Genomic DNA, 24,517 nt, shown 5'->3' with positions numbered 1-24,517 from the left:
CAGAAGCTTGTTAATGGTCCAGTGCCCGTGCTCCAATATGGTATATGAAGTAATCATAATGGGGCACTGTTCCAGAGTGAGTGTTGCAAAGAGTCAAGCCTCACTAAACGAAAAAAAGGAGGAATGGAGAAAGGGGAAGAAGGGTACTAGGTCAGGGACTTTGTGAGAGAGGTGAGGAAAGACACAAATTGTCTCTTGTTGCCCTCACACATCCCGAGGGATGTCATGCTTCATCATCGGGCAGTTGCTCCTCGTCGGGCAGGCGGTGCAATGCTCTACGGGTCCCCAAAAGGGTCTCTTTGGCGGAGATCTTTTTAGAGAACTGCCAATGGGTGCATGTGGGTGTGTGGGTCAAAGTCCTCTGTGAAAGGTGGAGTTGTGCGTGCAGTGCGTATTAAAACTGCCTAAGGGTTACAAAAAAGAGTTTTAATGACGTGGTACCCTTGGCAGGATAAAAAACCCATAGGTTGGGAGTTACCAGCGGATGTGTAATGTGCCCGGGTAACTATAGTAATGTCGACATGTTTCACGCCTATGTCGGTCTAAAAGATCCCTGGCGTTTCATCAGTACCAGAGGTGAAGGTGGTGTGAGGTGAGTGCACGGAATTATTAGTATAAGAGGGGTACCATTGGCCCTCTCAATTATCAAGGGGGGGGAAAAAAACGCTTCCTAGAATTTTGGGGTCGCAGCTATGAATAGAGAGATGGATATGCCCTCTTTATCGTGACCTAGAAAGAGAGAGAACAGGGGAGAGAAAAACACAAGGCTCAGGTACATTGTCTAGAGGACTTGTAATGTGGCCTCCCAGTGGTGGATAGACCAGGAGGCGTATCTTGCTAGGATATTGTGAGACATGGCGAGTGGGTTGCAAGCACATAGATCCCCCGTTGAAGTGAGGCCTGCGTCACCATCAGATAGGAGCGCGATGGGAAACTGGGGGGGGTATTGGACAGGAGCATAGAGAATGCGTGAGTCCGGATGGTGCCCCATCCCACACACCCCCGGCTAATGCCATGACAGCAGGCTGCCACCGGATATAAGTGGTAGTGTGCATCGTAAATATAGACAATCCAGGTCGTGCGCTTTTCGTCAAACCCACACTCAGCCCGACTGTGTTGCTGCCGCTGGAGAAGGAAAATCGGTAAGCGTGTCCCTGCACGGCCCGTATTACATTATAACAAGACACATTAAAGCTCACAATGCGTGTGTTCAGGGCTGTGCTCATGCTTACCTAAAGGGGGAGCTAACTATGCTCCGTGAGCTAGAGGCGTAGGATGCCCGCACCTTCTTGGGCTGCGGGAGCAGGGCGACGGCGAGAGAGAGAAAGGGGAGAAAGAGAAATGCGTGCACAACAAACGATCAGTATCGTCGCACAAACAGTATCCATATACACAGACTTACTTCGGATGTGGGTGTCCCAACGTGATCGAGTACTCACGGTTAAACTCGGGTGTCGGCACATGAAGCCTGCCCCGTCCAGACGCCAGCTCATAGGTAGTGGACTGAGGTATACTGGCCATAATTTAAGTGCACGATGGAAATCACATAGGAGGTTCCCGCTTCCGGTATGCCCTGTCATGCCTTGTCATGCTCTAGTGAAGTGCGCCTGCCTGCGTATTGCAACGCTGGGGTACAGTAACACGCATGCGTGTTGGGTAGCTTACAGGAACTGCGCATGCGCGTAGGAGCGCGAAGGGAAAGGAAGGAAGTAAAAGTTCTCCCGATGTGTACTGTATTGGCGTATAGAGTCCAACAAGGGGCAATGGTCCCAAAGTTCATTATGTGTGCTAATGTCATGTGGTGGGATCATTGATAGACACATAGCGTGTGGGTATGAGGTAGAATGAACACATTGAAGACACCAAGCTTGCATCTCGTACCCCAACCCTCCTCATTGTTGGTTTGAGCATGGTTGATGGATTCAAAAATGGAGGGGGGCGGCAGGGGGGTAAACAGAGTTTGTCACCCGCCCAGGTATGGGTTACTCATGGGTGGTAGTAGGAGGTACTTGGAGGAAGAAATCCCACGTGTGTATGAGTACAAAGGCAAGGAGTATTATGCAGTTGGTGCCAGTCGTGCACAATATTAGTGCTGTGAATACGTGGCACCGCGATGATGTGGTGGAGTCTGATAGTGAGGCTGCTAGGCTCAGTGGTTGACATGTTACCAATCAGTCGCAGGTGAGGTGGGGAGGCTCGTTGGTATAGTCAGGCTACAACGCTCGGATGGTAGTCATGTCATGGTAACATGGTCAAGGCACTCATGGGAGGGGTCGTAGGGGGATTACAACTCTGACCAAGGAATTTCATCGTTCAGGCCCAGTGTTTTACTGCGAAGGCGGTGGACCCACCGTTGTTCGCGTCTAAAAAGAGATTGACTGTTCCACCCTTGGTTGGCCTCTTGGATAGCCCACTGGATGGCTTCACATGGGTGGCCTTTTTCTAAGAAATGGTCAGTGAGTTTGGTAGCTGTGCGGGCTCGTCTCACGGTGCTCTTATGTTCGCTGATCCTCTTCTTTATTGCTCTCGTCGTCATTCCAATGTAGTGCAGGGTACATGGGCATGTAATGAGATTATACAATTGGTCGTGTTACAATTTGTATGTTTACATTGTTCCCATAGAAAATTCCCCGGTTGTAGTGACTTCGTATGTCGCGTGGATGAGCATGCCGCACATGTGCCACACGGGTAGTGTCCTGTGACAGCTGGGAGGTCCCACAGAGTGGTTTCCTTGGCCGCCTGCGGTGTGCGTGGGCATGTGTTCAACAGTTGGTCACGCAGATTTTCTGTTCTTTTGAACGCAAATCAAGGTTGTTGAATGTCTATTGTGTCACTGTTGAGGATCCTTTTTTCCCCACCTTGATAATTGAGAGGGCTAATGGTACCTCTCAATAACCTAGAACATGCACCGCAGAAAGCCAGGGGGCTCGATTCTTTACTAGAATGCTGGCAACACGTTTCGTAAGTAACAAGCACGTCTCAAAAGAGTGTCACTATGACACGAAAGCCTTTGATCAAAAGAGAACATTTGAAAGGTCAGGGGTTGCATTTCATTAAGCAGTCAATATAGATGACACAGCATATAATTAATGATTAAAACAAATGGCAGTGAGAAGTTAAAAGAAAGATCCAGTCTGTTACATCAGGCCATGACTGAATACCAAAACATGCTATTCCCTGGCTGTGGCTATATATTTGAGGGATTAATTTACTACGTCCTATTCAGTTAATTACAAATATGCTGACAAGTTTCTTGTCAAGGAATTGAATGAGTAAAGTCCTTGCGGTCCGCCTCATCTTTGAACAGCGTTCCAAGTAAGTGTCATTTTATTACAGCCATGGTATTATGTATGTCCTTAGTCTGGTGTATGTCAAGTTGTCACCGATAGAACAGTGGACGCCATCTTGAAAGAGGACTCCATAGGTTCTGTGATCCCTAGTTTGATCCAGAGGAGTTGCTGCGTTCCGCCTCATTTGTTGTTACTGTGTTCCGAATGAGCTCCGGGTTATGTGAGCCTTAATTAGATTTCCTTTAATGGAATAACATTAAAGCTAAATGGCAGCTTTGAAATCTCTTCGAAGAGATATCATTAGGAGTTGCAACAAGGAAAGCACACCAACATCAGAAGTTATTTGGTAGGTCAGTGAAGGGGTTTACCTCGAAAAAATATGCAGAGGCCAAGTGGTCCTATTTTGAAATCATATCGATTATGCAAGAAAAATGCATTCCTAGGACTTGGGGTGTAACCGAGCTTTCACACAGAATAACGAGTCTCGCCCTAAATAGTATGCAAAAAAAGTCTATGGAGTGGACCCTTTTGCTAACTACATTGCCAGGGATCTGGACCTCAAGGGCCGTCTAAGGTTCTATAGCTAATCCACACTATTGCGTTAAAGATGACAATTTAACATGTTTGATAAAGTCCTACATTGTATAGAAAATGGAAGGTGGTATATGTTAATGCACCCTCAATGTTTTACATAATAAGAATACGATTATCCAAGAATGTGAGAGCCTTAATACAGGAGAAATTATAGAAAGGAAAAAGGAACCTAAAAGATGGTCAGACAGCGAAGAAAAGAAAGTGTATATTTAGTATTTAAACAGATATGGTGTAATGGTGACTTTATATAGATGTAGACATTACATTTTCATGTTTCATACATCATCTGTGGAATATTCTCCTACAACTTAGACAAGTCTTTATACAGTAGTTAGGAAAGTCTATATTTTTATTTTAAGGTGACTTGTTTAGTGGAACTGCTCATTCTGGTCAATCCATATTTTCCCCTCAAATATTAGTTTCTAATTTATAGTTCCACACTTTTATTAATGCCTGTTTCACTGTATTGAATTTTAGGATTAGTTCACTCTCGTTTTCGTAATGTGAGTTACGGATTGCCTCCTCAAGGATCCCTCTCTTGTTTTTCCAAGCCAAATAGTGAAAGTTTCAGTGGCGGCTGGTGAGATTTTAAAGTGGTGGGGCTGAAAATTTTTGGTGTCGAATGGCGCGCGAGCGAGCGCAGCGAGCGAGCCCGAACCACCTACGGAGGGTTCGGGGGGGTTCCCCCCCCGAGAAAATTTTGAAAAATTAGCAGCCAAATGGTGGATTTTCAAGACTTTCGGAAGCCATTGTGCTTAACAGAAACAGGCCACTGCCTCCCCTAAAACTATCATCAGTTCCAAGGCCTCATGAATAAACCATTCTAAATTGCAATAAACCACAATTAATTTTAACAATGTTGCATAAATAGGTTGGATCTGCCTACTGACCAAGTGGCTACTTGAGATAAAATTGCATTCAAGGTAGCCCATCAGAGTAAAATGCCTTCTTTTTCCATATAGAATTGAATCTCATATTGGTTAGTGTTCATTTTTTGGAACTCAATATCATGCATAAAGGCACCATGTATAAACAAAAAACACATAAGCATACAGAGATAAAATATATACATGCATGCAACACATAAAATGTTTCCCCTACCTGTGCTTGTCTGTTTCCTTTATGAATCATTTGTTCAAAGCCAAGTACACAGGAGGTGAATGAAATCTTCATATGATATAATTGGCTACAGATAGAAATATTCATTTGAAGAAAAAAATAATCCAATCTTATAGACTGTCAACCAAACTTTGAGCCGGCTAGCTTTACAGTTGAAAGACGAAACGTAAATATCCCTCACCCCAAAGCCAATTGTTCAAACAGTAATTTAGAATGCTTTATATAGATTTACATTTAAACAATCAAGCATGGTAAAATCCTTTCAAAAAAATATATAAGGAGCAGGAAGATGACCAAAACCTTTGTGTAGAGAAGGTTTAATAGTACAAGAAGTATGTTTTATATACTTTAAATTTAAATACTTTGTACATCACTGCTAAAGTGTCTGGTGAACCAGTACTTAAAAAAACTTGTATATTTACATGAAATATGCATTGGTGCATGGAAGAAACATAACTTTCTCAAACTTGTATGGGTTCACACATTTATATTATTTTACACCCATGAGGCCACCAACAAAATATTACTAGTAGATAACTCTATATGTTCCAACAAGAAAACAAACATGGTTATATCATTGATGAAAGTGAAATGAGCCAACATTCAGACTCCTTGCATGCAAATATGTGCTCCCTTACAGATGTTGCATCACTGCAGATGGCAATTCGCATCAGATTCTGCTAAAGTAATGGAGTTGATGAACATGAAGTGCTGCCACCTTAAAATAATTGAATTTTTTTATGGTGTGTTGAGTATTAAGTATGAGGTAATGAGTCATGAGTAGATCTAAAGATATGCAATAGTGTCAAATCTAGTATGCTCTTCAGTTCAGAAATGAACCCTATCATTATAAATGAAGTAATATTATTAACAAATCCACTCAGTATCAGTCCATGATGGTCAGTGGTAGAGATCGTTAAAAAAATATACGTCCAGGATTCTACAGGCCTCTACCACACAGCAACACTACAGTCAGTGTATCAGTTTGCAATTAGGAAAAGAGCAAACAAACTACAGCTTCATCTAACGAATTGCCAGAAGACAATTGTTATTCCTAAAGGGCACTGTCTGCATTACAGCAAAAGTTTGTAAAACGAGACTGTATTCAGGACTGACTATAATACCTGGATCAGGACTGATTATAAAGATGAAACCAATAAACAATATCCTGAAATTCTTACAAGACTGACTGTAGCCCAGTATGCACCATCTTTAAGCATGTAATGGAAGGAGCATGGTATCAGTGTGTCAGGCTATAGTTTGAAAGTTAATGCAAAGCTTGCCAGAGTGTAGGATATTCACAAAACTGGGTCATGTTTGCTGGGGAACTTTGTAAAAAGGTTGAGAGAGAGATGCATTAACTAATACCCTGAAACAACACTAAGCTTATGTGGCTTTATAATGATATGTCTGAATTACTCTCAAGTCATGCAAGGTACTGAAACATAAATTTAACACTTGGTGCATTTGCTTTCATAGGTTCCTGGACCTGCAGTATACTTGAATGGCTGCTTGCAATACAAAGAAGTAAACAAAAACTATATTTGTTAGCACCAATGATTCACAGCACCACATGCATTTCTATGGTTTCTATTTGTACAGAAAGTTTGCACGCCGTTCTTTAATGTGAGCAAACCTTTCAATCGTTCTCTTGTTAAAATCTGGAATCTGACTTATTAGTTCTTTTTCCATTGACAGCATGGCCAATGCATTAAGTCGAGCTTGGGTCATTGTGTTCCTTAAAAATGTTTTTATCCTTTTCAGTGTGGAAAAGCATCTTTCAGCCTCAGATGTTGTCATAGGTGTCGTCATGACAATTCTCAGCAATTTAAGAGTCTCACAAAAAGAAGTATGCAAGTTGTTTTGACATAAGAATATATATAAAGCCATGGCACCACCGGTAGCCTGCTGAAAGTCCTGTCTTCCATACAGGATTGCTAGTTCAGTGCGCAATCGTGACGTAATTAGCATTGGATATGCCTCCACTGTTTCATTAAGTGCGGCAGTAGGAAAATTTTTGCTATGTTTTTGAAACAGGCCACTATCCAGTAGTGTTGCACTGACTAGATGCCTTGTAAATGCAAAGCGCTCCTTGGCATGCACCACAATAATGTCGCATACTTCCTTTCCTTCCTGATTCAAGGTGTTTATCTGTAGTTTGCGGTTTGTAAAGCGAGAATCATCTGGCAATTTAGAGTCCAAATTATCAATGGATTCTCGTACTTTGTTGATGCTGATCATAAAGGCTGAAGTGTTTTTTTGGGCAGATACAGTATCAATGTCTCGTTTTTGTAATTGCTCATACAACAAATTGACGTGTGGCATTATATCGTGGAACAAATAAAGAAAAAATAGAAACTCCCTGTCTTCCAGAGTCCTGGTAAAGCCCTTAGCTTCACACACCGAAGTGGAATCAAATGTATGGTCTTCTGTAATAGATTTCATGCATTCTAAAAGGTCACCCCTGTGTTCGTGAATTATATTGACAGCTCGGATGTTGAAGTTCCAGCGAGTTGCAGACCCTCTCGGTATTCTTTTTGCCACTATCTGTTGAAGCACTTCAGTCCGTTTTGGCGAACGGGAAAAAAAAGCAGTAATACCACCCAACTCTTTAAAGAAAATTCTGCATCTGGTTATTTTTGAAGCAGCCTGTTCCATGATTAGATTTAGTTGGTGGGCATAGCAATGGACATAGTGCGCATTTGGATAGATGTCTCTGATCTTTTTTTGAACTCCACCAGAGGCACCACGCATGACACTGGCACCATCATAGCTCTGAGCAATTAGCTTCCCTTTACCACTGTGCTCTGGGAAAATATGTTCAAGTTCATTAAGAATAGATGCTGAAATTGTATCTGCAGTTGAATCTTTAAGATTCGAAAAGCACCAAAATCTTTCTACTACCTTGGAATTGCCATCAATGTAGCGGAAAACAAGTACTGACTGCGTCTTGGTAGAGACATCAGTTGTATCATCGGCCTGGATAGCTACGTAATCAGTGCTTCTTATTTGCTGTACAATAGTTTCTTTTGTTACCTCCAGCATACAGTCAAGCAACTCATTCTGGATTGTCTTGGAAGTGCCTTTAAATACAGTTGCACTTTTTAAGTGCGCTTCCATTGCACTGTCTATACTGGATACAAAATCAATCAGCCCTTTGAAGACGCCAGGATTATGGGAATGTTCAGTTTCATCGTGGCCGCGCAATGCCAATTCAAAAGCTCCACAAAATTTTACACAGTCAATCAGTTTGGATAATATATAACGATTCTTATCAACCTCCTCATTGTGTTTGATTACCCCCTTGCGGTAGGCTTCATTTAACTGTAGTGCAATATTTGATTTTCCAAACAAAGACAACTTTAATACATTGGTCAAGTGGGCTTCACTGGAATCATGCCTCTTTATTTTTTCTGCCAGATGTTTAAGGTCAGTAACTCCTGTTTTAGTCCAGCTAACTTCACCCCCAAAGAGCAAGCAGGGGAAACAGAACAAGGCATTCTTAGAAGAGCTGGCAGTTAACCACTCCATTTTATCAAACCAGCTCCGTGTAAATCTACGTGTGTAACCCTTGCCCCGGTCTTTTGTAGACTGTTCAATGTTTATTTCAGGTTTATCAGGCCCAAGTCCTTTCACCCGAAGTTTATCTTCGTGTGTCATTCCCAAAAATGGTTTTGTGAGTAAACTGTCAACTGTGTTCATTTTGACAAACAATAAAATGAACAGTTCAAAGAAAGCCTAAACTAGATTATAGATGTATCACCTAACAGAGGACACCCACTTTCCTTGTGCTTATCAAACTATCTCTTGATTTCCTGTTGGTGCCTGTAGAAAACCTTTCTGCCGGTTTCCTCTCTGCTGCCTGACCTGTAGTTTCTTTTGATAAACTATCTGTTGATTTCCTCCCTGGTGCTTGTCGGACTATCTGTTGATTTCCTCCCTGGTGCTTGTCGAACTATCTGTTGATTTCCTCCCTGGTGCTTGTCGAACTATCTGTTGATTTCCTCCCTGGTGCTTGTCGAACTATCTGTTGATTTCCTCCCTGGTGCTTGTCGAACTATCTGTTGATTTTCTCTGGTGCCTGTTGAAAAGCCTTCTGCTGGTTTACTCTCCGCTGCCTGTTAAACTATCTGCTGATTTCCTCCCTGGTGCCTGTGAAAAGGTAAAAAGGACGTAAGCTTTGAGAATAGGGTCCACTGGATACACAGCAGAAACCACTGAACAGCTTGAACAATTTGAAAGCAGCTGTTAATTTCACATTTGCATCAAAACCAGATGCCTCAACGCCACAGGGACTGCGGTGTGTAGGTTTCTCAGTAATATAGGGTTAAATGCATTCTTATAGGTTTCATGTACATTGACGTTGGGGTCTGTGGTGGAAGCATATGAAATAATATAGGCAGTCACGGAGTAGTGCTCTGTGGCACTTCTCCTGAGACATGGTGGACCTGCACCACAATTGAAACCTACAGTCCTGTATATACTCAGACGGTGAAAAAACAGTTGGAAATAGGAATATCCTGGGGGCGCAGGCATGCTTAATGCACCTTGCATGAGGCCTCTTTAGGTTTCTATCTCCTCGCTCGCTTTAACCCCTTCGCTGCGGCAGGAATTCCGCCGCGGCGCTGGGGGGGGGTTTGGGGGCAGCGCGGTGGCGCTGTGCTCGTGACGGAACCACTCCGTCACGAGCCACGGTTGAGCTGTGCTCATGACGGAGTGGTTCCGTCACGTCTCCGCCCACTGCGCTAATCGCCCGCACAGGCGGGGAATTAGCGCCGTGTGGGCGGAGCGGCCGCCAACGGCCGTAGCATGACGGAACCACTCCGTCATGAGCACAGCGCAACCGTGGCTCATGACGGAGTGGTTCCGTCATGAGCGAGGAAGGGGTTAATAGTCTTATCCATTGGGGGGGGGGGGGAGGCAGAACAAGCACATGGTAATAGTAATTAAGTTTACCCCTTAGTGAGGCCGTGACAATCTGGTGAAGTACTCTGGTCCCATATACACACACCATTGTATTAATATGTGCTTCCGTCCCACTGTTCCACCATTAACAACACACCATCAGATCAATGAGACGGCAATATGTATATGTGAATAAACCAGAAACGGACTCTGCACTTAACTGTAAGTATAGATTGCTTTCACATGGGGGGCTTCATATCACCTTCTGACGGTTCTAAGCACTAGTAATCCTTTAAAAGGGGTTTCACGCTTAAATAGTATACCATTAAATAGGGTAAAAGTAATTAACAATGGTTTCACTTCCCACATAGGATCAGAACACAGACAACATCCTTCCAACCACACCACAAGTGCTTCTGTGCCCCCACACAGGGGTAGTAATCGCTATATAAAGGCTGCAATACAATACAATACAAAAACAATTGTTAATTACAATTGCTCAATTTAAAGCTATACAATTTAACCTTGAAAACCCAGTCAAAGGGTTTCTATTCAAACTGATTCTGGTTGTCACCTTTCGCCTCGATTTCTTTTTTTCAAGCCTCTTGAATTTCTTGCAATTTCCCATTATCAAATCTCAAATGTCACCAAAATGCTTCACTCCTTACCAAAAAAAAAGGAACAAAAAAACCTCAAGCGCCATTAAAGCTAGACATGTTTCTGTGTAAGCTACGGTACATTACGCTCAACCGCGCACATAAAACTATAATTATGGACCAGGGAGCAGTGAGGGGAGGGATGGGTCCGGGCAGCCGATAGGGAGTAATGCTGCGAAAACATTCGAGTATTTGTAAGGCTAAATACCTGTGGGATTGAGTGAGCTACGGTTCAGATGACTGCCCAGGCCACTACACTGACCACTTGAAATACTGACCCCTTGAATTAAGGTGCTCTTTCACACAGACTCCTTTCTCAGACCTAAAATACATATTTGCCATCACTGCAAGTCAGTGAATTTAATATGAAAGTCTTCAAAAGACACACATGAAGTAACCACCTTTTCAGACACACCGGGCGCAGTTGAAAAGCGACAGACTTGTTATAAATGTAAATTTGCTGCAGAAGAAACAGATCTTGCAGGCTTTGTGTTCGAGGATGAGATCAGTGGAATCAGACCAGCAGGAAGAGCAATAAGGTGCAGCTTATAGGTAAATGTACTCCAGAGCTAAGAAACAGCCTTCAGTGAGCAATAAACAGGTTATTGGCATGCGAGTGACGCATTTTTAGGAAGTACCTCCTATCCATCAAATCTATGATTATCCCTTCTGTGCTGATATGCATAGCTCAACTAATGCAAGCACCCTCACTTAACACTTGGTGTCTCTGGTAACAGAGATGTGGTCTCACGGCTAGAATGTCGACTTTGGAGCTGGGAAACCAAGGTTCGAGTTCGGGCTCGACTCCACATCCTGTGATTCTGGGCAAATCACTTAATCTCCTAGTGCCTAACAAAATGAATGTGTCCTTGTGTAACGAAACAGTTGCTCATGTGAAGCGCTCTGATTGATGCACGATGTCTCGGGTCTAGTTCACGCTACATAAAACTAAAAAAAAATATATATATACTTTCTCCCAGTTTGAACGTTATACTACGGAATGAGCGGGATTAAAATCCCCTCAGGCTCCGTGAGGCCATAACTTTGAACTGTCAGAGCTTCGGGCTTCTACCGTCCATTAAAAGCCCGGAGTACTTTATTGCTTTCAATGGGAGCTACCAATATTCCAATGTTCTTATACTCGTAAAATCCCACTCTCCAAACACGACCACACTGCTCCCAGAATCGCTGCTGCAGTTAAAATCCTGGGGCAATAATGAAGCACTCAAACCATGATTCTAGCATCTGATGGTGCGGGATAATTTATTTTCAGGAATGCCAGGGATGTTGGATAATCATTGTCATTTCATGGAACCTTTGACTGGCTTGCAAAATGATGGAAAGTGCAATTGGTGCGTGAAACAGACATCTATATGAGTTTGTTATCCCAAGGATTTATTCATGAAACTGGGTTTAAATTCCAGGGAACATTTATGTAAATACCAGCCTTTTGTCTGTGCAGCGCCTTTGCCCATGCAAAAAAAAAAAAAACTGTTTGAAGTTGTAAATTAAAACCATCAGGTCTGTGTAACTTGTAGACTTTTGTTTTCAGTTGGAATGTCCCAAATCATTTACCCCCAATTCCTGATCCGTTTTGCCTGCGTTTTCTCAGAAAGATGTTGCCAATTGCATTGTGGGCCGAGCAATAAACTAATTATCATGTACCAATCCTTTTGTAATGCCACTAATCCGATTAGTGGTAACAATGAAAGAAAACCAATTGTGCAGCGTGGAAAAAATGCCTTGGTTAAAGTGGAATGATCTGGGAGTGGCGTCCAGCCGTTCCAAGGCCCCTCGCCCAGAGGAGCTGGTGAATAGGGCCCCAGTGGAGGCTGTGGGGACAAGGGTTAGCTTCCTGACGACAGCCCTTCGTTCCCTTTCATTCCACCCCGCACTTCCACTCGGGCCTAAGCGAGCCCTAAACACTTAACTCACAGCCAAGCCCGACGAACCTTGACCCCATTTAACGGCTGAAATTCTGCCTTGCAGGGTCTGTAACGAGCATTTTAATGAAGCGGGTGACAATATTACAACGTGTCAAACGAGCCAAACCAAGTGCAGGAAATGAACCAATGTTCGCGCGGGCAGCCCTCTAAAACACCCGGGAGTCCAATGTTTGGTCGTGAAAGGGCCTTCAGGAGTTTGTTAAGACACTTTCTCACCCGCTCCGCGTCCGCGAAAGACACCAGGAAGGACAGTCAGCTGCCCCCCGAGGTCCATCGCCGAGGGGCGTGCAATAATGTCTCTTGCTTTGTTCCCACTGGAGATGGAGCCAGACAGCATTGAAAAAATGGCAATCCGCGTTGGAGAGCATGACATTTATCTGACTTCCTTAAAAGACTAGTTCTGTCCTTCCATTCCTACTTTGGCCAGAGAAGTTGCCCAGGGGACAGCCATTCTCTTTGGAAAAACAAATATTTACCCGTTTCATGGCTGGGGATGCCTTTGAAAAGCATCTTTTCTCTTGCTCCTCACCTGGTGTGAACTGTTTGAGTTCACAAGTCCTTCCTCCTACTACTGCCCTACTCCGGACAGCAACAGGACACACTGCCTCGCCTCCGACCTCGACCTTGGTTCTCCGCTCTGCAGTCCATCCATCTGGAGTGGAGAGTAAAATGGCTGATACTCCAACTGCCGACTCACGCACGCGGGAAGCAGTCAGATCGACGTCATCGAGCCTGCGCAGACGGTCAGGGGTGGGGTGACACCTTGACAAGCTCTCCTCCACTCTCTGATTGACGTGGAGAGTTAGCGATCCCGGGCTTGTATTTAAAACGCCCGGGGCTAACTTAACTTCCACGTCATCAGGGGGTGGAGACTGGGCCTTCCAGCTAGGTCTTTGCCGAGCTGATGACATCACAGCCTTCAGGGCTGTGATGTTGTCGGCCCGGCAAACACATAGCAGGCTTCTTTGGGTCCGGGAGCAAATCAGTCACGTGACGTGACAGCAGAGCTGCGCCAGTATTGGTGAGACTGCAGACTCTGCAGTGAGACAGTGCCCCGTGTTCTACTTTGGGATTTTTTTTTTATAAAATAAAATGTGATCTAAGCAGTCCCTGTGTTCTACTTTGGGGATTTAAAAAAAAAAAAAATATGATCTGAAAAATGTACCTGGGGCGGAGCCCCGACGCCCTCAAAGAGAAACCGCCACTGAGTGGTGCTCTGCCTGAGAGGACAAAAGGCTTTGTCTGGGAGAACCTGCCTCAAGTCACCTCATCTCCAGGAAACTGTGCTTGTCCGAGAGGCAACCCTGCATGAGGTGCGACAGTTCTTCTATACTGCCATTTAATATGGTTTCTCTGTGCCAGACCTGGAGCACTACCACCAGGCTGCACAGGCCCCCTGCGGCCTCTGCAGTTTTTCCATCTTCTACATTGGCCAAATATCGCTATGGTAAATGATTTGCTACAGACTAGCAAACTGGAATCTGCACTAGCTTCCAAAATCCCTGCCATAGGCCAAACATGGATACTGTGGCCTGTACTAATGGGGCATGATCTGTATTTGGCTGGCAATCAGGCAATGCTTTCCAGCTTTACTACTAATAAATGGCAATGCCACTTACAGCTGAGTGCTAAGTAACAGCCTGGGGCTGACCTGTCTGGGACAATATATAGAGATGAGAGGTTTGCAACTCAAGGTCCTGTATGAGGCGGAGCAGCCCTCCCTTTGGATCAGTCCTCTTTAACATATTCACCAATTGCAGATTGAGACCCAGTAAGGTCAGCCTGCCCATTCACACCTCCAGCATTGACTCCCTTGAGGAGTGATGTAGTCTAAGGACACTAGAGGCTGTGTTGACAGACTTTACAATATAACTAACAATAAAAGGTCAGCAAACCTCATATTGAGAAAGCGCTGAGAAATAAAAGACTAATAGCACTTTGCTGTCAACAAACAGCTGCCATTTTAATAATTGTAGACACTAACTGCTCCATTTCAAGTTTTTACACTGCCTCTAATCATCAAACATTGTACAACATTTGTAAAGAATAACATGTCCAACAACTGGGCAGGCTCGATTTGGCATGTACTGCCCTGCAGTAATAACTGGTATGAGGTCCTAAGATTAATCCATGGAATTATTAAGTATGATATTCAACTAATGCCACTGATAATCCTAATGGGATATGTTGCAGAGATACTCAGGTCTGTTAGGAGGTAGGTGTCTGTGCTACTGCTTGTAGAAAAGTGCCTCTTTTGACATGGTTTACCCCCACATTTTGCCTGATGTGATTTCTAACTGTAAGTACACTGGTTCCCTGCCAACCAGGTTCCCATTGTCATATCTCTTGCCCTAAAATTCTTCCATGATTGCCACTTACAGTAACCCCTGTAAATCCCTAGTAGATGGAACCCCTGGTACCTGAGGCAATGGTAGTAAAGAGGGTCCTCTAGGGCTGCAGCACAAACTGTGCCACCCTAGGAACCCCTCACCCAGGCCATGCAGTGCTGCTATTGCAGGCTGCGTGTCTGAGTGCAGGAAAACCGGAGTTGACATGGCACCAAGCTCTGTGTGCCATACCTAACAGCACTACATAAGATATAGGTAAGTCACCCCTCTGGCAGGCCTTAATAGCCCTAAGGGAAGGTACTCTATACCTCATGTGTGGACACCTCTGCATGCGCAGAGGTGGCCATACAATATCCAGTCCATTCGGGGATATTTTAAGTGCACAAGGAAGCCAAAAAGATTACGTGGGCTGGCTACTCGTCATTACGAGTTTCCTAGATGCATGATGGCTTCACTATACCCAAATGTGCTTGGTACCAAACACCTTGTCTTAAATCCTCACTGGTGCCAGTGATGGATGTATTAATAAACTCACACAGGAGACCCTTTTAGAGGGTGCCCTGAATACCTACTCGGCACTGGTGTGGTCTGACTGTTGTGGCCCTGCCTAACACCACCAGACATGCTTCTGGACTCATGGGGTGAGGGCCATCATCCCACGAGGCCAGAGAATAAGCCTGCTCTAGGGGGGAGGTGGTAACACCTGCCCCCAAGCACAAACTGCATCGCAGAGCAGGAAGCTTTAATGCTGCCTTTGAAGCCTGCTCCTGGCCATCCACTGCTAGAAGCAGATGCCACTCCCCCCCTCCCCCCCCCCCGTACTGCTCTACTTTTGGCAGGAGGAATGGCAAGAAAATGGATGTATGTCGTTACAACGCACACTTTTACAACGCATGCACTTACAACGCATTTTTTACAACGCAAAATCCATTACAACGCATTCCATTACATAGCATGACACTACAACGCATTTTTAAAATCTACCTTTACAACGCATTCCATTACAACGCATACTTCCTTTACAACGCATACCATTACAACGCATAATATTAAATTGCATTTAAGGTAAGTATTAGATAGTATAGGAGTAAAAATTACTTTTCTAACTCCAGGGGGTGCAACAGTAGGGTAAGTGTTGGATAGTATAGGGGTAAAAATTACTATTCTAACTCCAGGGGGTGCAACAGTAGGGTAAGTGTTGGATAGTATAGGGGTAAAAATTACTATTCTAACTCCAGGGGGTGCAACAGTAGGGTAAGTGTTGGATAGTATAGGGGTAAAAATTACTATTCTAACTCCAGGGGGTGCAACAGTAGGGTAAGTTGTGGATAGTATAGGGGTAAAAATTACTATTCTAACTCCAGGGGGTGCAACAGTAGGGTAAGTGTTGGATAGTATATGGGTAAAAATTACTATTCTAACTCCAGGGGGTGCAACAGTAGGGTAAGTGTTGGATAGTATAGGGGTAAAAATTACTATTCTAACTCCAGGGGGTGCAACAGTAGGGTAAGTGTTGGACAGTATAGGGGTAAAAATTACTATTCTAACTCCAGGGGGTGCAACAGTAGGGTAAGTGTTGGATAGTATAGGGGTAAAAATTACTATTCTAACTCCAGGGGGTGCAACAGTAGGGTAAGTGTTGGATAGTATAGGGGTAAAAATTACTATTCTAACTCCAGGGGGTGCAACAGTAGGGTAAGTGTTGGATAGTGTAGTGTAATATTATGCGTTGAAATGGTATGCGTTGTAAAGGTAGTATGCGTTGTAATGGAATGCGTTGTAAAGGTAGTTTTTAAAAATGCGTTGTAGTGTCATGCTATGTAATGGAATGCGTTGTAATGGATTTTGCGTTGTAAAAAATGCGTTGTAAGTGTAGTGCGTTGTAAAGGTTGCGTTGTAAAGGTTGTTCCCCCAAGAAAATGAGGCAGGTTAGGAGGTGTGCCCCCGTTTAACAGTGTACCACCTCTAAGGTGGGACAAGCGAGGTGGACCCCACTTTTCACTCTCCACCATCTTGATAGGGAAAGTAGCATATTAGTAGTCAGGGATATGTCCACTCCCCACATCGGGAGAGCATATAGAGTGTGTAGACATCTTACAGGTAAGCAGCCCATTGGCTATTGCCTGTCTCTCCCTCTAATGCCCCTAAATTGAGTATTTAGGTGGCTGCCAGAGACCTTGATTTCAGATTTGATTGACAAAAAGAGTTGGAATAAGACTTGCTGGTGGTCCAAGAACTAAATCCTGCTGTGTAGAAATTGGCACCAAACACTGCCTGCTGCTGAAGGACTCGATAATTTTGACCTGCTATCTAAACTGGAAACCTGCGAGGCCTCCAAGAATCCCCAGAGTCCCTCCAGCCTTCGGCAAATTGCCAAGAACCCCCCTTTGAGCTAGAGGTGCTAGTCCTCAGCACTCCTTCCATAAAGATTGCAACGTGGTGAGGACCTGCACAAATCGCATCGACACGACTCGCCACCAACGTACTAGTTGCAGCAACGAAGGCTTGTTGGTCCCCAAGCTGGTGACTGACCCCCCCTCAATGCATCCACATGAAAAAGGGCTCATCACAGCACCTGCAATCAATACTGGAAAAAGCCCAGCGCAGGTGAGCCTGCACCTAATTCCTGGTGGCTTCAACTGCGTGACTGCTGCATCTTGGGCACGACCACCCCACTGTGATGGACTGCCCTGTACCACAACCGGGGCCTAACCATTGGTACCTTCAATCCAGGTAACCCAAAACTGCCTGCTGTACTAGAGTCCTGAGAATCCCAAGACAACCATCCTTCCGGAGGAGACCTGCCTCTGAACCCCGTGTGAATGGGGTCAGCCGAAACCCCTCAGCGGAACGTTGCTTCCATTGACCATGACGGTAAATGTGATGGCGTTACTCTGCTTTCTAACTCTATGCATTCTTTGCAGTGACTGCAACGGTAGCTGTATTGGTGGTGTTCCAAAACCATTGCTTTCTCAACTGACTGCGATGGTAAATGTTTAACCGTGTTTCTGCCTTGTGCTGAAGAATTGCTATTCTCGGACTGCATTGCTTTTATTTGACTTACTGAAACTTTGCAAAGTATTTTTGCTGCATTTTGAAGTCTTGCATCTCAAAACATATATAAACATACTTGTATTTTTCTACAAACTGGTCTCGCATTTATTCTTGTGTGGCTCATTTTTTGCCTCTGTGTGTGTGTGTCAACAAATGCTTAGCATGACCCACTGATAAGCCTAACTGCTCGCCCACGCTGCCCCAAAATAGTGTATTAGTGTTGTCTGTTTTGCCTCTGTATAACAATTTGAGATCTATTGGACTTTCCGCACAGTGTACTTTGTTTAATACACTATATAGAGAACCAGTTTCCTACATTGCTCTTTGACTTTAAAAGGGTGCAATGTTATGAAGTAGGCAAATTACCTGCGCAATGGAGTGCGGGCCAGACTTCTCCTGATTACTTTTCGCCTAAAAACAAAGTGGGGGGTGGCGGGAAGGGATGGGGTTTATTATTAATGAAACTAAGCTCAAAATTGAGATGGTGCATACAACACGTCATGCGGGGCCGGACGCTTCAGTGTTACTCACCACTACTCTGCTGCTGCGAAGCTTCCGTGCGAGAAGAGCGAACCGGATGGCTGGGGACAGCTGTTTAAGTAAAGCCGCCAATCACGAGTGTCAGCTGCGAGCGGGCAGACGCTCAATGCTTGGCAGCTAGGACAGCGTGTGGAGTCAGGGAAGAAAGACTCCTGTCCTGATACTTAAATCTGAAAAACTCCCTTTAACGGACATTATTAATAAAAAGAATGTTCGAGGTATGAAAGGCAAATATTATTAGCCTAAAATAGTTAAATAGCCCACATATCACAAAAGCGTTGCGAATATGTATATAATTGGCGGAAGCCGCTTCGCTGGTGATTTCACGGATCGGGGGACTTCAAGCCCCAGGAGACCTTGCCGCTCGTGCCTGGAGGCGCTGACGCTGCTGCTGTGCGCCCAGGGGGCATATTTAACGAATCGCGGGACCCGCTTTTCGGGAGATTTCACGGATCGCGGGGACTTCAAGCCCCAGGAGACCTTGCTGCTCGCGCCTGGAGGCGCTGACGCTGTTGCTGTGCGCCCAGGGGGGCATATTTAAAGACTCGCGGCACCTGCTTCGCGGGAGCCGCTTCGCTGGTGATTTCACGGATCGCGGGGACTTCAAGCCCCAGGAGACCTTGCTGCTCAATGTTCAAAAACAGGCCCCGCCACAAAGAAGTTATCAACATGGAAGGGGTGTGCTGATCAACGGCCCACAGAGGAACTGATTTCCTTTAATTTGACTAATGTGGACGTGGACCCGGTCCTCTCAAACATTGACATGCTTATTGGATCACTAAAAGAGGACTTATTTAAGTATGATAAATCTGGTCTAGATCGTGTGATGGATAGGCTAACTAAAATAGAGCTAACCAAACTTGATGACCTCAGTGTGGGAGGGAGTCAGGCTCACAAAGTAAATATCGTGGGTAACAAATCAGGTAAAGCTGAGGATGGCAGGAGTCTACTAACATCTTGTATCACGATCCCCGATGATTGGGTACCGACCCTTGGGGCCTTCTAATAGAATTGATGTATGTAGTGGCCAAATGGGCGCTATCGCTAAGGGAGTTGTAAGTACCACCCAGCGGAATCCCAACATACCATCTTTGACAGGGTCAAATCTAACAACATCAGGAGCAGCTGCCAAACAAGTAGTGCTGAATCTGCCACCGGAGGCTTCTCCTCTAGTGGCGGTTTTAGTAGGGGTACCCTCTCTTAAAAGTAATAGCACTGAGACAACTGAGGAGCTAATTCGTAAAGTTATGTTCTGGTGCAGTAGGGCTTCTGAGGGGGGTTAAGAGCATCTACACATATTATAATGGCCAGGCGGGTAGGCTGGGTGGGAAGTGGTCCTAAAACGGAAGATGGCGATTGCATAGTGATCAATTTTGATCGGACAGATGTGGCAGGGTGGCTCCTTCATGGGAGCTCTAACCGGGCCAGGGGAGGGATCACAGCTTTACCCCTTGGCTTCTTCTATCCTCCAGACATGGGCGCTTGTGGTAGAGACAGCAAGGGGCCACAAAGATACACGGTAGGAAAAGGGCTGTTTAGATCTATTGCCCAAACTACGTATAATGCTGTCCAGTTCCCCAGGGTAAATATTGTTGATCAAACCCGAGGCCATTCAAAAGGGAATAAAACTGCAGACAACAGAACTAAAGAGAGTAGGTTTGTGACACCAAATAGATTTGCCCCATTAAGCCAGCTGGATAATAATGACTGACTACACCCCTGTTCTGAAGGGCATAACGGGGCTGGAGTTAACAACATGATCTGTCTGAGTAAACCTACCCAGGGGGCAAAGAATAATTTAGGACAGTGTTCCAAGATATTAAGTTGGAACAAAGCAGGACTTAAAAATAAGTCAGATGACACTAGGTGGAAAGATTTCCTAAGTGAGTTTGACATGATTGGGTTACAGGAAACCTGGGATACTGAGAATAATTTCTGGATGGACGGTTATACCATCTATTCGGAACCAGCTAAAGTATATGTAACAGGCAGGGTAAAGGGTGGTCTATTGACCTTGATTTCTCTAAAAGTTGCAGGTAATCACTGTAAATTGGACTCAGGTTCACTGAATTGTCTGGTGGTACAGATCACTTTTATTAATGCACCAAATTTGCTCATTGTTAATTTTTATAATTCATTTGATAAAATTACTACAAATGAACTTTTGGTTAGTCTGAATTATTTCCTTGATCTATATAGTGGGAAACAAACTATTACTTATTCGGTTATTGTTCTAGGTGATTTTAATGTACATCGTTGCCATCTAAATTGTTATGTCTCGGACAGCCTGGGCCCTGCTAATCATTTAGAGATGCATTTTGAACATTCATTGCAGGGTGGTTTTTTGGAGAGCACCTTGGCGGATCATGGCCTATTTTACCTTAATATAATGCATGATGGTGATGATGACCCACCTTTAAAGGTAGGGGAGTGACTTCCACCATTGATTATATTTTTATTAGTGTAGCTCTGACCCCTCGGGTGATATTACACCACTAAGTGGTCTGTGTATAGTGACCACAATCCTATAAGTTTGATGCTGGCGGGAGGTCTTAAGAAAAACCGAAAACATGACAGACCTCTTTGTATCTCTAATATACGACCCAAAGACCAGGCCCGTAGACTCAAATGGTGCTCAGTAGTGCCGGGGGATTTTCAGGTGAACTTGTCGCATACCGTTGGAAGTGAGATGAACCTTTGTCTAGATGGAAAATCGAGGGACAAAGATGTCCTTATGGCATATACTAAAATTTGCAACCAGGTGACCTCTGACCTTAAACGCCCTTTTAGGGAATATCAAAACAAATGGGAGAGATGGTTTGATCGCAATTGTTCAGCTGCCCATCGAAAGTTGCTAGTGGCCCTAAAGTTTAAACTACAAGATAAGTGTGCCATAGCAGCCATAAGGAAAACGTATAAATCGGCAATAAATAAACGCAAAAATGAGATTAAACACGAGGCATGGAACGATCTATTGTCTATTGATGTAATTAAAAATAGGGCCAAATTTTGGGAAATTGTTAACCCCTTTTTTCAAGAATCTATGGCCTCTCCCCTTGACTGTAACATACAGGAGCAAGATTGGCACAATCATTTTAAATCTATATATGGCGATCAGGTTAATCGAGGATCCTCAGGTACCACTTTTGATGTTGAGGCATACACTCTGACGTTTACGGAGTCAGAAGTAGCGGAGGCCATAACTCAAATGACCAGAAACAAAGCCCCTGGACCAGATGGTGTCCCAGCCGATCTTTTTAAGTTTGATATAATGCTTTGGTCTAAAATATTGCCCCATGTTTTTAACATGGCTTGTAAAATAGGACTACCTAGATCATGGTCAGTCAGTGATTGTCCCGATCTTCAAAAAGGTAATAGAGGGGACCCAAGCTGCTACAGACCAATATCGCTCATCGACTCTGCCGTAAAGGTACTTTGAAGGGTGGTACTTAGTAAACTCACAGCCTGGTTAATTGAATGTAATACTCTATCAGATCTGCAATACAGATTTAGGAAAGGAAGAGGCACCACTGATCAGTGCCTTAATCTGCACCTATTAATTGGGAAGTATACCATTGCCAAGAAGGGAACACTGTACCTGGCGTTTATGGACCTTTCCTCGGCCTTTGACCCAGTGAATAGGTCCAAATTATGGGTTATACTCAAGTTAGTGTGGATAGAAATATCGTTCATTTCCATGCCGATTTGCATAGGGATCTGACAGCCACTGTGAGGTACGATCAAAGGGGGAATTGCACCCAGGGAATATGCATTGCTAACGGTGTTAGGCAGGGGTGTGTTCTGGCCCCCTTACTCTTCACCCTTTACATTAATAACTTGGATCAAGTTTTAGGGGAAGCCAGAAAAGATATTGTGTGTGGGGGAGCGATTGATCCCGGCACTACTATACGCGGATGATACTGCCCTTTTGGCGAGAACGGCGGTTGGTTTACAACTTCTTTTAAACTCCTTTGCTGCTTTTATTAAATCCTCGGATTTAAGTGTCAACTTCGCAAAATCGCACACAATGATAATTGGCTCCAAGCCTAAAAGGGTTAAAACTCTCCATTGTGAGGGTAATGTGATTATTAGGGTTACCACTTTCCCTTATCTAGGCGTCTTATTTGATGACCGAGGCACATGGATACCGCAATTACATTCAAAGAGAAATGTATTGGCTAGATCCACATCTGCAGTTCTAGGCTTCGCACACAGGTTAGGGGCAAAACCAATGCAAGCCTTGCTAAAAATATATGGAGCAAAATGCACCTCCATTGCAACTTATTGTGCGGATATATGGGGTTTTAGAGAGGCAAGGGGAAGTAGTTGAGAACACATTTTTAAGAAACTTGTTATCTGTGCCACAATCCACACCAACATATATAATCCATCAAGAGACTGGGATTGGCTTTGTGGAGGATTTAATTGTAATAGCACCTCTTTTGAAATGGATTTTAACTTGGTTAAACCCCGAACTAGAACTGAATCGTGAAGTTATGAGAGATTGTTTGGCTCTAGATCAAGCGAGTTGTATCCCCTGGCTGAGTCACGTTAAAAGGTTGGCAGTGAAATTGGGACGGCCAGAGCTATTTAATTCCCCAGATAAACTAGTAAAGGGTGATTTGCAGTGGGTGAAGCAATCTTATTTATATATGGCTTCTACGGAAAGAGAAGAAAGGGAGTTGGTAAAATCAACTTTACGCGCCCACCAATTGCTAAAAACGTCTTGTGCAATTGAACCCTATTTGAATGTGGTATCTAATCCTAACCACCGCTTTCTCCTGGTAAGATTCAGGCTGAATCAGCTACATTTTCTTCTTGCTGACCCTCCGGGATGGAGAAGGGTGGAGGACTTGGGTGCATGTTCATGTGACAACTTTTCCACCCAGGACACATTGACCATTTTTTTCTTTTGTGAGCATTTTTTGCACATTCGGAAGCGTTTCATCCTCCCAATTCTAAAAGATAAAGGTTTTCTACAAGTAAAACCAGCACTTATGTATTTCCAGTTGCTGTCCAATGTCTGGGAGACTTTTAGCATAGCAAGTTTTCTTACTGCAGCAGTTAGAATAAGGAGGAAAAAACTAGAGTGATTTTTATGATCTAGCTTTTATTAATTGATTTTAACGAATCAAGGTTTTTTACAATGTTACATTTTAGATTGTCTTTCCCTGATTATTCAATGCTTATAATTAGTGTAATATCTTTGCTGCTAATTAATGTTATATCAATTTAAATTTTGTGTATGGAATGCTTTTATGGTTTAAATTAACCGAATAAAGTACTTTTGACTGACTGACTGACTGTATATAATTGGTATGTCTCGCATAGGGCACTCCGGTAGACCGAACAGCACAAGTTGACAGTGCAGATGCAAATTGCATTGGCTGATCGTACTCAATATTATTCTGCCAGACCAGGGGTACTAGAATGGCATTTGTCACAGAAACAGTCTCACAATGTACATTAGTTACTCCCGTTCTATCCCACAAAATAGCTTGTGCTTTGCAGACATTTAGTACAGAAACAAGTTAACACGGTTTAAAATGGACAGTAGTTACATTCGTTCTATTTCACAGGATAACTCGTACATACGTTTAGTGCATAAAAGTCAGAGAGACCATGTGGACATTGAACAAGCTAATGTATTAACGCAATCATAGAATGCCAAATAGTGACATCTGCTGGTGTATTAACATATCCCTTGGTTTGGAGGTCTAAGCACATTACCACAGTTGTTATGATGAAGCACAGTATAGAAAAGCATTGTATTGACTGGGCACCCAGTACATTGTGAAAAAAGTGGGGGACATGCGTTGTTATTCGATTGATAGGCAGGAAAACTGAGCGTGGGTAATTTCTGATTTGTTCAGTCCATTCCTAATGGAGTCCAGAAGGGACATCCATTTACATTCCCTCACATTAAGAATAGCACCAATGTTCTCTCCCCTATGGCCAAGGGAGGCTTTTTCTAGTACTACCCATCGGGATTCATCAGGATTATAGTAGCAAAATGTTCCACAAGTGGTGCTCCCTGCGTCCCACATCTTATCCAGCTACAGTGC

The 24,517-nt window shown here is 43.9% G+C and overlaps 1 protein-coding gene across 1 annotated transcript; it reads right to left on the bottom strand.

Annotated features, from left to right (window-relative positions):
* Window positions 1–719: 719 nt before the first annotated feature.
* Window positions 720–8,705, bottom strand: LOC146776493 (zinc finger MYM-type protein 1-like). Its single transcript, XM_085637113.1, has 2 exons — window positions 6,934–8,705; window positions 720–729 (listed from the first exon to the last, which is right to left on the bottom strand). Exons 1-2 carry the CDS (start codon window positions 8,703–8,705, stop codon window positions 720–722), a joined length of 1,782 nt encoding a protein of 593 aa, XP_085493239.1.
* Window positions 8,706–24,517: the final 15,812 nt, after the last annotated feature.

The sequence above is a fragment of the Triturus cristatus genome, chromosome 12, assembly GCF_964204655.1.
Source record: "Triturus cristatus chromosome 12, aTriCri1.1, whole genome shotgun sequence".
Taxonomy (NCBI): domain Eukaryota; kingdom Metazoa; phylum Chordata; class Amphibia; order Caudata; family Salamandridae; genus Triturus; species Triturus cristatus.
Note: the sequence above shows the minus strand (reverse complement) of the source record. Positions and strands in the feature narration are given on the sequence as shown.